The sequence below is a fragment of the Heterodontus francisci genome, chromosome 5, assembly GCF_036365525.1.
Source record: "Heterodontus francisci isolate sHetFra1 chromosome 5, sHetFra1.hap1, whole genome shotgun sequence".
NCBI lineage: Eukaryota > Metazoa > Chordata > Chondrichthyes > Heterodontiformes > Heterodontidae > Heterodontus > Heterodontus francisci.
This window is the reverse complement of record NC_090375.1, coordinates 194,471,912-194,486,391: the sequence shown is the minus strand read 5'-3', so window position 1 is coordinate 194,486,391 and position 14,480 is coordinate 194,471,912. Positions and strand designations below refer to the sequence as shown.

At 40.8% G+C, this 14,480-nt stretch overlaps 1 protein-coding gene across 3 annotated transcripts in view; it reads right to left on the bottom strand.

The window, feature by feature from the left end:
- The window catches only part of snrka (SNF related kinase a), a 48,020-nt gene that overhangs the window by 4,957 nt on the left and 28,583 nt on the right, over positions 1-14,480 (bottom strand). For all 3 annotated transcript variants that reach the window (XM_068032565.1, XM_068032567.1, XM_068032566.1), the window contains 3 exons: positions 8,424-8,565; positions 4,907-5,119; positions 2,018-2,152 (listed from right to left, as the gene is read on the bottom strand). In XM_068032565.1, the coding sequence (XP_067888666.1) occupies positions 2,018-2,152; positions 4,907-5,119; positions 8,424-8,565 (490 nt within the window). The remainder of the gene's footprint in view (positions 1-2,017; positions 2,153-4,906; positions 5,120-8,423; positions 8,566-14,480) is intronic.

Here is a 14,480-nt window from a genome sequence, read left to right as displayed (position 1 = left end):
CTGGCACCCATGTGTGTTTAGCCAAGGAATGGCCGTGACTAGATTTGCTTTACTGGCTCAGCTATCTTGTTCTGCACAATACAAGAAACACATGGTACTGCTGTCCGTTATGTTGCGTTGCATTTCATGCAACCAAGCTTGCTCCAGCATCATGTTTAGATGATCACAAGGACCAGCATCAGTTTCAGAGGCCTGCTAATGAATCTCCGGGGAAGGTACAGGCCCTGTGCTAACACATCTGCTGCTGTCAGTTGCAAGTAGGTACAACCTTCCGCTGTGACAGACTACAACCTTCCCCACAAGAAACAAAGTTGAAGCGCCTGAGAAACATAAGCCAACCTGAATGCCTCATGTCCAAACTCCGACTTGAACTGGAGAAATATTATGCACGTTCTTCCTGCCTTACTCATTGCAACACCATTCTGTTCCCCACAGCACCCACTACCACCCGCCATAGCAAACCACCCCATAGACCAGCAAGGACAATGAGCCCATACCAACAGCAAAAATAATAGGCAGGATCTCTTCGCATCCTAAACCCAGAAAACAAAAATAAAACCTTTTTAAGAAAGTTGTATTTTTATACTGTCTTTCACATCCTTGGAACATCCCAAAACCCTTCACTGCCACAAAACAAGGCCATTCTGCTCAGTTTCTGTGCTGGTTCTTTGAGCAATCCAAATTTAATGAACTTTTGCACAAGATCCCAATGACAGCAGATGAGACAAAAGGAACAGTTAATCAGTTTTGGTAGTGTTGGATGAGAGACAGATGTTTGCCAGGACACTTGAACATCTGCGCTCCTCTTCAAATAGCATCATGGCCTATTTTACATTCCCAGGGGCGCAGTTTAATACTTTATCTGAAAGACAGCACTTCTGACTGTGCAGCACCAGCTCAATACTGCACAGAAACGTCAGCCTAGATTGTACTCCAAGTCCTGCAGTGGGGTTTGAACTCAATTAGGAGGCGAGAGAGCCATCCCTGAGCCAAACAGGCACTTAACCAGACACTGCCCCCAGTCCATGTGCAACCATCTCAAGAAATTTTAATATATTCCTCCTCAAGCACTGTGTATTCAAAATGCATACCTCTAACTCGAACGAGCTTAAAAAAAACATTTTGTTAAAGCAAAGTGCTAGAGTTATACCCTAGTTATTTCTACAAATCGTTTAATCTCAGATACCTGTACTTGCAGTGAAGTGGGTTGGCAGAGCAGTTCACTCAAGACTCTAAAAGCAGAGAGATAAGCACTCAAGGAGAAAAGGATTCCTCAGGTGAAAACTGACTACTCAAACTTTCCTTGCCCATGCATCCAGTGACCCTACAGTAGAAAAGTATCTTTAGTACTTACAAAGAAGCTCTTTACTCTAAACTAAGCATGGAAATAGGAAAGGCTGTTCCAAACACCTCTGTGCAATGTCTGGGTGCCCTAGAATTTAACACATCAGACATAGGAATATAGACCATCATGGCCCATCTGGCCAGTCCTAGACTTTCTAACAACTGCTTTAAGGACAGACTACCAAGCAGATACTTATTTTGTGGGCAGCCAGAGGAGGCAGTTTCACCAGGACTGCCAATACCCTCAAAGGGAATTCACAATATACACACTGTGGGGCAGTGTGAAGATATTCAATCAAAAAATTAACATTGTGTATATGGCTAAACCCAAACAAAAGGAAAATACATAGAATACTTTTCTCATCACAAGCATATTTCCATTAAAAATCTGTAGTAAAACACACCAAATATGTGTAGTTTTTAGATTACTGATTATTGCAATACTGCAGCAGTTCTAATCCAAGTGTTTGTGTGTTGGATTTCACCATACGAGCTGCTTGCTGCACTGTTGACAAACTAGCCTCCTGCAACCCAATCAGAATGGCAGATCCAGCAACACAAGCAGTGCATGTTTATGGAACAGCCAAAATTGAAGAAATTTTTGCTTGAAGATGTGTGTCTGTACCTCTAGAACATTTGTGTTAACAATCATTCTATGTGTTTGTGTTCTTACCTGAACTGAGCTTTCATATGGCTTGGACTGGGAGATCGGTTCTTGACTTCTTTTTCCTGTTTTTCCTTCAAGATCCTCTCAGCCAGCAAAAAGTAAGTGGCAGTGATGTGATTGTACTTGTTACTTTCCAGGGCCCTTTGAAAAGATAAGCAAGCAGTTAAAGCACCTGTTAGTAGCCATTTGGAAAACTATGATTATTATAAACATTTTGTGCACACCCTTTGTGACAAATTTGAAACAGGTTTCAAAAGGATGCTACTTGTTTGGAATTCCCTGCAACAAGCAATAATTACCATACATTAATTCCACAGATGACATACTGATAGTCACCTACTTACATAAATTTTATACTATTTGCATACGAACTAGCACACATTCTCAGTAATCCATTACGTAAAGTGCAATATTGCTAAAATCGAATAGTATCACTCTTTTGAATTCACAGACTCATCTACACCCTACAAACTGCCATCAAAATTATAGCAAATTTTGCACTACACACGAACAAAACCTTTCCATCACCAGCAATATGCTTTTATATGTGGAGAAATGTCATAAAGATGTAGAGTTTTCATTGTATTTTTGTGTCAAAATCATCAGGGAATAAGTTTTCTTTATACTAGCAAATCTCCCATGATGTTGCACACACCAAGTGAGATGATATGCTGTTTTTCAGGAAGGGCTGTTATTCCAAGTAATGCAGAATGAGTTATTCCACTCATGTGGAAGTGTCCTTAAAAGGTCACAAAGCCCAATTGTTAATTAAACAGAACCCAAGCTTAATCAGAGTTTAACTGTTGTTCTGATTGAAAAATCTTTCAGATTTTAGGCAGTAGGTTAGAAGTTTCCAGCCTTAAGCCAAGGGGTTCCTTTCTCTTTTCTAAAGAATGCTGTAACAAAATATGACATCTACAGCATAATGGAGAAAATGTGGACTAGATGTAATGTTTTTATACAGCATGCATGTCTGTCCACAGATTTAATATTCTAGAAATCACATTTTGTTACAAACATAATAGGAGGAGTAGGCCATTCAGCCCCTCAAGCCTGTCCCGCCATTCAATAAGATCATGGCTGATCTGTCCCAGGCCTCAACTCCTCTTTCGGGCCTGCTGTGCATAACCCTCGACTCCCCGAGATTTCAAAAATCTATCTACCTCCTCCTTAAATACATTTAGTGACCTAGCCTCCACAACTCTGAGGTAGAAAATTCCAGCGATTCACCACCCTCAGAGAAGAAATTCCTTTGCATCTCAGTTTTAAATGTGTGACCCCTTATTCTGTAACTATGTCCACAGTTCAAGATTCCCCCACTAGTGGAAACATATTCTGAACATCTATCCCGTCAAGCCCCCTTAAAATCTTATATGTTTCAATAAGATCACCTCTCATTCTTCTAAACTCCAATGAATAAAGGCCTAACCTATTTAGCTATTCTTGATAACCCCTTCATCCCAGGAATCAGCCCAGTGAACCCTTTCTGAACTGCCTCCAATGCTAGTATATCCTTCCTTAAATACGGGGACCAAAACTGTACGCAGTACTCCGGGTGTGGTCTCACCAACACCCTGTACAGTTGTAACAAGACTTCCCTACTTTCAAACTCTAACTCCCCCAGCATTAAAGGTCAAAAGTCCATTTACCTTCCTAATTACTTGCTGCACCTGCATGCTAACTTTTTATGTTTCATGTACAAGAACACCCAGATCCCTCGGTACTGCAGTATTTTGTAATCTTTCTCCATCTAAATAATAATCTGCCTTTTTATTCTTCCTACCAAAGTGGATGACCTCACACTTTCCCCACATTGAACTCCATTTGCCAAGTTTTTGCCCACTCACTTAACCTATCTATATCCCTTTGCAGATTCTTTGTGTCCTCATCACAACATGCCCTCCCATCTATTTTTGTGTCCGTCACAATACAAAACGTACAATAATCTTAAAAGGCAGCTTCTAGGTTACATCCTGAACCCAACAAGCACATGCCAAATTGCAACGGTTCTGAACTAAGTAATTAAGCTCAGTAACCTTAAGCGGTACTTACTTCAAAATTAAAACTTTTGCCTTCAAGGGACTACATCACCATAGCAGCATAATGCTATAGTGTATTACATAATATAACAACTACTGTCATAAAACTTTTAGGATCCCCCACTTACCTCTGAACAAAACTATGAAAGATCTGTTAAACACATACATTATTTTTCATTTATTTATTTTCTTGCAACCGTTGCATTTGAAATAAAACCAACTCTTACTTTTGGGGAAAATGGGAGAGCCAACAGATACTTCTATAATCTAATTTCACCTCCTCATCTTAGTCATGAATAAGCTGACTTAGTAATTAAATCAGCGTTTCAGAAATAGGTACTGAACTGACAAATCGGTTAAGGATATTCGATGGAAGCCAACAACTTTTCAAGTGCGGACCTGAAAGTTATTCTCAATTTTAGGAAGTCAATGAAGTTTCCCTTCTCCACCCACTATATTTTTGTGACTCAATGCTCCTCTCTAGTTCTATTTCTTCATCTCTATTCAGCAGTGAATGCTGGTAATTAAAGTTGTTAAAATTGTTAGTGGCATAATTTCTATCTAACCAACTCTCCCACAATTTCAACTGTAATAATAATATTCTGATGCAATGCATTTAAGTACATTTTTGCTGCGACTTGCATCTCAATACCTTTTGATCAAAGTCTTAAGACATTTTCAGAAATAAATAGGTAATTCATAAACTGGAGTTGTGTGATGCAAGTGTTAAACCCATGAATGCTAGAAATTAGACAGTGAAAGTATTGTAAACAAAGTATCCATGATACCCTTCAAAAAACAAAGCCAGTATTGATACAGACTTGTGTCTTATTCCCCAGGCTTTCTCTACACTTACTCAATAATGGTTTCTCGGTCTGCTATTTCACCAAGCACCATCCGCTGGATAATGCCATTGTGCTCCTCCTCGGAGAGGTTCTTGTAAGAGACAAGAGGTATGTTGCACTTGGTTGCAGGCGAAGGGTCAATTCCCAGTAGCCAGGGGTGATTCTCAATCTCTTCCAGTGAGGCTCTTCGTTTTGGATCTCTCTGCAGCATCCGATTAATAAGACTGTCGGAAAGTCACAGAAAATAGTCTTTTTAATTTTGTGTTCTGAAAGCTTTCAGAATCATTGCCTATGACTTATCTGAGGTAATGGGAATACCCAAACATTGAGCAGCACTGTAGTTGGGCCTGAAAATGGAACTAAATGTAAGGAATGCTCAAGAAGACCCTCTTTATGGAATAAATACATAAAAAGATAGGCCAAACCTAAACAATAAAATTAAACTGGATAGAGGAACAGGACAAGGAAATAGCACTGTGAGTAAAGGACAGAGTTTGATAAGTCTAGCACTTTTTAAAATGGTAAACTTGGTGCGCTGCTGTTATGCAGCTTAACACAGGGATATCATTGAACAGAAAATACCAAATGTTAGGATTGATTAAAAATGGAGTTTTCCAACTAAACTCAAGATTCTGATGAGGACAGAACACCAGAAAAAAGTGTTACCATAGAAAAATTACAACACAGGAGGCCATTCAGCCCATCGTGTCTGTGCCAGCTAAAAAAACTAGCTGCCCAATCTAATCCCACCTCCCAGCACCTGGTCCATAGCCTTGCCGGTTACAGCACTTCAGGTGCATGTCCAGATACCTTTTAAAAGAATTGAGGGTTTCTGCCTCCACCACCATTCCGGTCAATGAATTCCAGACACCCAACACCCTCCGGGTGAAACAGTTTTTCCTCATGTGCCCTCTAATCCTACTACCAATCACCTTAAATCTGTGCCCCCGATAATTGACCTCTCTGCTAGGGGAAACAGGTCCTTCCTGTCTACTCTGTTTAGGCCCCTCTTAACTTCGTACACCTCAATTAAATCACCCTCAGCCTCCTCTGTTCCAAGGAAAACAACCCTAGCCTATCCAAAATCTTTCCTCATAGCTGCAACTTTCGAGCCCTGGCAACATTCTTGGAAATCTCCTCTGTACTCTTTCCAGAGCAATTATGTCCTTTCTGCAATGTGGTGACCAGAACTGTACACAATACTCCAACTGTGGCCTAATCATCTTTTTATACAGTTCCAGCATTACATCCCTGCTTTTGAATTCTATACCTCGGCCAATAAAGGAAAGCATTCCATATGTCTTCTTCACCACTCTATCTACCTGTCCTGCCACCTTCAGGGACCTGTGGACATGCACTCCAAGGTCTCTCACTTCCTCTACCCCTCTCAATATCCTCCCATTTATTGTGTATTACCTCACACTTCTCTGGATTGAATTCCATTTGCCACTTTTCCATCCACTCAACCAAACCATGAATATCTTTCTGGAGTCTACGGCTAGCCTCCTCACTATCAACTACACGGCCAATTTTTGCGTCATCAGCACATTTCCCAAACATTCCTCCCACATTTAAGTCCAAATCATTTATACCACAAACACAGTGGTGCAGTGGTTAGCACCGCAGCCTCACAGCTCCAGTGACCCGGGTTCAATTCTGGGTACTGCCTGTGTGGAGTTTGCAAGTTCTCCCTGTGTTTGCGTGGGTTTCCTCAGGGCGCTCCGGTTTCCTCCCACATGCCAAAGACTTGCAGGTTGATAGGTAAATTGGCCATTAGCAATTGCCCCTAGTATAGGTACGTGGTAGGGAAATATAGGGACAGGTGGGGATGTGGTAGGAATATGGAATTAGTGTAGGATTAGTATAAATGGGTGGTTGATGGTCGGCACAGACTCGGTGGGCCGAAGGACCTGTTTCAGTGCTGTATCTCAAACTAAAAAAAACTAAAACAGCAAGGGACCCAACACTGAGGCCTGTGAAACACCACTGGACACAGCTTTCCATTCACAAAAACATTTGTCGACTACTACCCTTCGTTTCCTGTCCCTGAGCCAATTCTGGATCCAACCTGCCACATTTCCCCTGTATCTCATGGGCTTTCATTTTACTGACCAGTCTGCCATGTGTGACCTTGTCAAATGCCTTAATGAAGTCCATGTAGGCCACATCCACTGCACTACCCTCATCAATCCTTCTTGTTACTTCCTCAAAAAACTCAATTAAGTTAGTAAGACATGGTCTTCCCTTAACAAATCCATGCTGATTATCCCCGATTAATCCGTGCCTTTCTAAGTGGCAGTTTATCCTGTCCCTCAGAATAGAAACAATTTACCCACCACTGAGGTCAGACTGACTGGCCTATAATTATTTGGCCTATCCCTCGCACCCTTTTTAAACAATGGTACAACATTCGCAGATCTCCAATCGCCTGGCACCTCTCCTGTATCAGTAAGGATTTGAAGATGATTCTCAGAGCATCCGCCATTTCCTCCCTGGCTTCCTTTCAACAACCTGGGATGCAATCCATCTGGCCCTGGCGATTTATCCACTTTCACAGATGTCATGTCGGACCCTTTAGTACTTCCTCTCTCATTATGCTCATCGTATCTAATATTTTATACTCCTCCTCTTTGACAACAATGTCTACATCAACCCTCTCCTTTGTGAAATCAGGGACAAAAAACTCAATAAGAACCCTGCCCACATCTTCTGCATCCACACATAAGTTCCCTTGTACATCTGATAGGCTCTATCTTTTCCTTAGTAATCCTCTTGCTCTTAATGTACTGATAAAACATCTTCGTGGTCCATTTCTGTAAGGGAGGGAGTTCCAGAATTTTGATCCAGCGACAGTAAAGCAACTGCAATATATTTCCAAGTCAGGATGGTATGTAGCTTGGAGGGGAGCTTGCATGTGGTGGTGTTCCCAAGTGTCTGCTGCCCTCTTCCTTCTAGGTGAAAGAGGTCGTGGGTTTCGAAGGTTCTGTCGAAGGAGCCTTGGTGAGTTGCTGCAGTGCATTTTGTAGATGGTACACACAGCTGCCACTCTGTGCCTGTGGTGGAGGGAGTGAATGTTTAAGGTGCATGGAAGGACAGGAGCAGTGGTGTGTGTGGACAGAATGTGGGAGTCATCTCCCACATCTTCACAGCCTCCAGCCCAGGTTCAGATCAAGATCTGTGGCATGTCTGCCTACTTTGGAGTTTAGAAACTTACAGATTACAATATAAAATGGATTGATTCATCCAAACCTGCCTGTGAATCCAAGGTCCTATTTTATAAATGGGACATAAAGTTACAAAGAGATATAATTAATCACGTCTAGTTGGCATCATACATTCTTATTTTCCCCTAAATGACCATCTTGGAACCTCTATGGATCTTATACATACTTAATGTGTCAGGTACAGCTGTTCTGAATACAGAAACCTTATTGTTAAATACATTTACATTACTTAGAAATATTAAAGGTTGTACAGAAACAGTGAGTATTAAAACACAAGGTTGATAGGAATGATGTTTCCACTTACTCCTTGCATTGTTTGGAGACACGGGATGGCACTGTATATTTGCAGTCCATGATCATGGTAAGAGTCTCGCTGTCATTTGCCTCTTGAAATGGAGGTTGGCCACATACCAACATGAAAAGTATAACTCCCAGGCTCCAGATATCTGAAAAAGGCAGGGAAGGGGGAAACCCTTAAAACACAGAATCATGGAATGGTTACAGCAATGGAGGCCGCCATTCGGTCAGTCTTGTCTGTGCCGGCTCGCTGCAAGAGCAACTCAGCTCGTTCCACTCCCTCGCTCTTTCCCCATAGACCTGCAAATTATTTTTCTCTTCAGGTGCTTATCCAATTCCCTTTTGAAAGCCACAATTGAATCTACCTCCACCACACACTCAGGCAATGCATTCTAGATCCTAATCACTCGCTGCGTAAAGTTTTTCCTCATGTCACCATTGCTTCTTGTGCAAATCACTTTAAATCAGTATTCTCTGGTTCTCGACCCCTCTGCCAATAGGAGCAATTGCTCTCTATTCTGTCTAGACCCCTCATTATTTTGAACACCTCTATCAAATCTCCTCTCAACCTTCTCCAAACTATCCATGCAACTGAAGTCCCTCAGCCTTGGAACTATCCTCATAAATGCTTTCCACACACTCTCAAAAACCTTTGCATCCTTCCTAAAGTGCAGTGCCCAGAATTGGACACAATACTCCAGTTGAGGCCGAACCAGCATTTTATAAAGGCTCATTATAACCTCCTCGCTTTTATACTCTTTGCCTTTATTTATAAAGCCCAGGATCCCATATGCCTTTGAACCACGTTCTCAACTTTCCCTGCCACCTTCAACGATTTGTGTATAGATACCCCCAGGTCCCCCTGTTCTGTGCCCCCTTTAGAATTGCACCTTTATTTTATATTGCCTCCCCTCGTTCTTCCTACCAAAACGTATCACTTCACACTTCTCTGCATTAAATTCCATCTGCCACATGTCCATCCATTCCACCAACCAGTCTATGTCCTCTTGAAATCTATCACTATCCTCCTCACAGTTCAGAACACTTCCAAGTTTTGCGTCATTTGTAAATTTTGAAATTGTGCCCTGTACACCAAGACTAGGTCATTAATATAGATCAAGAAAAGCAGTGGTCCTGGTGTCGATCTCAGGGGAAATCCACTGTATATCTTTCTCCTGTCCAAAAAAACAATCATTCACCACTATTTCCTGGCACTCAGCCAACTTCATATCCAAGCTGCCCCTGACCCTTTTACTCCACAGGCTTCAACTTTGCTGGCAAGTCTATTAGGTGGTTCTTTATCAAATGCCTTTTGGAAGTTCATGAACACATCAACCACATTACCCTCAACTTACCTCATCAAAAAACTCAAAGTAAAACAGTCTGCACGATGTAAAACTGTAAAGCTACATTTAGAAAACAGAACCATGTTCCTACAGATGTTTGGATGCTGATGTTCAGATTCTGATGTTCAAGTTCAAGAATTCTACACTTTCATCTGTGTAATATTTGCCCTGATACATATTTACATATTCCTTTGCAATTGCAAACATTGTGAAGTTGCTCTAACAGTAATCACCACTGTTCCCAATTAAGAACAGAAGTTCTCAATCATTTTTATGACAGACGTGTGTTTAAAGTTAAGGACAGAGACAAATTAGTTCAGAAAAACTGCTCCCCCTGTTACCACCACCAGTACCACAGATCTGTAACCATCAATACTTCATGATAGTTCAAGATGCACTCTTCAGATAGAAATCAAATTTTAAAAAATAAAATCTTACACAATTGTACTGTCACAAGATTTTCCACCATTCAAGTGGACCCAGTACAAGAAATCGAACCACCGTTTCTGTGATAACCCTTTTCTCACACAGGCTTTGATCTCAAGGTTCAAACTACCAATTCTCTTAAGCCAATTAGTTTTGCAACTCACTGAAGTAACTGGTGGTATTCCCGCATAACAGTTACTCCCCTATAATTTCCAGATGAAAAGGAAATGAGGGGATTGCATAGAGAGAATGTAGCAACTGTATAAAGTACATGCAGTTCACCCTTCCTTCACTTCCATGAACAAGAGCTACCAACCTGCAGTACAATATTTAGCCTGTTTTGAAGAATGGCAGCATGAGACCCATCAGCAACTGTCCTGAACTCCAAAGTCACATGGATGCAGACAGAATTTGTAAATTTCAGAATGTTATGGACAGGTTAGTTATCAGTGGGGTGGGGCATTGGTACTTAGTAAATCACCCCTGATCTTGGCGAGCTTGGTATGCACCACAGTATTGATTTCAAAATGCCTGATCCACATTTACAAATCCTTCCACAGCTTGTGCCACCGAAATGTTGAACCGCACATGCCACTTTGTACAAAATAACTAGGGCCTACCCCAGATTGCACAAAATATTTGAGCAGTTTTATGGCACTTGCCAATTCATGAATAGTAGCTTTGAAAAACAAGAGATTTCATTGCTCAGTTTTCTGCTGTTCACATGTGCCCACTGGTAATTTGCTATTTTTTGACTCATTCACATTTAGTGAATCAGTTACTCAATTGGTAACTTCATAGACACGTGCTTATTTCAGACAGTCAATCATTAACTTTTACCCATCAGACCTGTGAGACTGACATGTGATGCCCTGAACTGAGATACACAGTGATGCCTTTGAAAGGAAATAAAACAATAGTGTCACAGAAACCTCAAGTAAGGCATCCATTTGATATTGGTATTGCCTCAGTACTGATTTAGCTGATTATGCAACCAACAAAAATCCCTCATTTATAATGTTTTATAACATTTTCAAGGTTTATCAAAAGCATTGGAATCAGCTGTATACTTAAGCCTCTTATTCCTTCAAGTGGGGAAAAATCTCCTAAATCAGACTGTCAACTCAAATAGGCAATAATGTCAATCTAGCTGGTAAAGACATCTCTTCTTCAAAGCAAACTATCAATACTAATTACTCATTTCAGAAGCTCTCAGCTTAGCTCAGTTAGTAGCACTCCCATCTCCCAAGTCAGAAAGCTGTGGGGTGAATCTTTACTATAGACTTGAACATACAATTTCAGCTGACATGTCTGTGCAGTACTCGGAGTGCTGTACTGTTGAAGGTGCCGTCTCAAATGAGATGTTAAACTGAGGCTTCATCTGGCTGCTCAGATGGGCATAAAAAATGCCAGAATGTCCTGGCCAATATCCCTCTGCAAATTGGCTGCCATATTGATCAACTGACAACAGTGACTGCACTGGATGTAAAGAACTTCGGGATGTCGCAAAGACATAAAGCAAAGACATAAAGCACCACATAAATGCCAGTTTTTTATTTAAACTACACATTCGGGCAATTTTAACCTGCCCCAAGGAGGAAACTGACAGGACCAGATGCGCTTCCCATTTTACATCTCCACTTGCAACCACTCCCACCCCACCCCCGATTTTACTTCCTATTGACTTCAAATGGAAAGCAAAAATCAGCAGGGTGTAAAACGTAAGAACTAGGAATAGGGGTAGGCCATTCGACTCTTCAAGCCTGCTCTGTCATTCAGTAAGATCATGACCAATCTTCTACCTCAAATTCAACTTCCTGCACTTTCCCTATATCCCACAATTCCGAGTTCAAAAATCTGTCAATCTCCATCTTGAATATATTCAACTGGGGTAGAGAATTCCAAAGGTTCACAACCCTTCGAGTTCAGAAATTTCTCCTCATCTTAGTCCTAGATGGCCAACCCCTTATTCTGACTGTGATCTCTCGTCCTAAACACCCCCAACCAGGGGAATTATTTGCCCACCATCTGTACTGTCAAAACTCTTAAGAATTTTATGTTTTAATGAGGGCCAAATGGGGGCCAATTCAATTGTTCACCTTCCAATTCAATTGAGTCAGTTTCTGAGGCTGGTTAGGTTAAATTTACCCACTTATCTCTGTTTTGCATGCTAAAACAATTTGACACTTGTATAAACTCAGGGAGCTAGCCACTAATGGATGAGGTTTATTAAGTTTGGATTCTAGTTTAGATCGTTAGCACTAACTGCATGAGTTAATCTCATTTTTAAAATGTTCAGGATTAAAAACTGAGAATTCTGGAAGTACATAGGCCTGTTCGCATCTGTAAAGAGGAAGGGAAATAGGTTAATATTTCTGGCGTGGATCCTTAGTTAGAACTGGAAACTGGGAAATAAATGAATCCTTTTATAGGACTGAACAAAGTAAAGATAGAGGGATAAAAAGAGATCAGTCTGAAGTCAGTTATGTTAGCTATTATCAAAATGTAGCAATTAATGAGCTTAACAGCCTGAAATATATATAAAACACATAACTGTATTTCTCCAGGCGCTGCTTCACAAACCACTGACCACCTCCAGGCGCGTATCCATTGTCTCTCGAGATAAGGAGGCCCAAAAGAGATTTAATGATATAGAAAGAATGCCTCAATCAGGCAATGGAAAGGCATTCGAAAGTCCAAGAGGTAGGGAAGGGCAGAAGACAAGTTAAAATGTCCATAACGGAAAGGAATAAAGTGGAAATCTTTTATATTGTGTTGCTGAGACACAAGTGCAGCTTGTATATTTAAACCATTTGATGTACTTGTTTACAGCTCTAAGACTGAGGCATTCCAGATATAGCCAAGGAACAGTCTTAATAACACATACCCAAAAGGTACTCATACAGTGAAGAAGCACTAGATACTTGTTACAGAGGCATAGATCATTCACTTGAATGTGCTAGTGTCTTGGCCATCATTCTACTGGTATTGCCAATAGACCTTTCACTTCTCCAAGCACTCATGATCTTGATCAGGTCTGAGCTGAATCAAATATTTCCATCTTTCTTTTGTCCAAATAAAGATTAGGTTTCAAGGAAAAAGGAGGAAACCAGACATCAAATTGTCTTGGGCTCAAAAAGAAATAAGACAAAGTGAAGGATTCAGCTATGTGTTACCTGCCTCAAGGGAAGTGGGTTTAGTGCATCTTATATTGATGCAACTTCAACATGTGCTGAAAACAGCTAAAAATTCACAAATTCCACATGCTACAAATTCAGAAATCCACATGGTAAAAGGCATGTTGTTCCTCCTGGAGTCATTTAGATTGGTTAGGTCAAAATATTTGTGGGAAGTATCTTGCAATCTACTCTGCGGAATGGCACCGTAACTGCCACACAACACTGGAATTTAACAATCCTTAAAAAGGTCAAAACAAAAAGATTTGAGACAATTTCATCAAATCCAAAGGCATGCAGAGACAGTTTTTTAAAAATTCATCCATGGGATGCGCATGTTACTGGCAAGGCCAGCATTTATTGCCTATCCCAATATAAATGAGTGGCTTGCTGAACCATTTCAGAGGACAGTTAAGAATCAGCCACATTGCTGTGGGTCTGGAGTCACAAATCAGATTAGGTAAGGACAGCAGATTCCCTTCCCTGAAGGACATTAGTAACCCAGTAAGTTTTACAACATTCCAGTAGTTCCATGGTCAACATTACTGATGCTAGATTTTTTTTTAAATTCCAGATTTATTTGATTAACTGAATTTAAATTTGCCACCTGCCATGATGGGATTTGAACTCACCTCTCTGGATCATTAGTCCAGGCCTCTGGATGACTAGCCCAGTAGCATAACCACTATGATACTGTACCCCTTGACACAAAGGTGTCATGCTGATCATGTGCTTTAATTTAGATATCACACTCTTATCTTCCTTTTCTAAACTTTCTTCATAGCACTTCTCCCTTAAGATCCAATACAGATTTTTCTGTACTCTTTTTAATGCAAATATACCTTCTTGAGGGCAGGATGACAAATTATTCACAGTTTTTAAAGTAATGGGAAAGCAAAATCAGTGTTTCTGATGAAAGGTCATCGACCTGAAACGTTAACGCTGTTTCTCTCTCCACAGATGCTGCCTGACCTGAGTATTTCCAGCATTTTCTGATATTATTTTAAATCAGTAGTGTTTCTGGTTACCTGCTTTGGAAATCCACTAAACAGTGGTCTTTACGTTGCGCTCCAGTGGATTGCAAGGTGAAATGCTGTACACAATGAGCTTTTACTG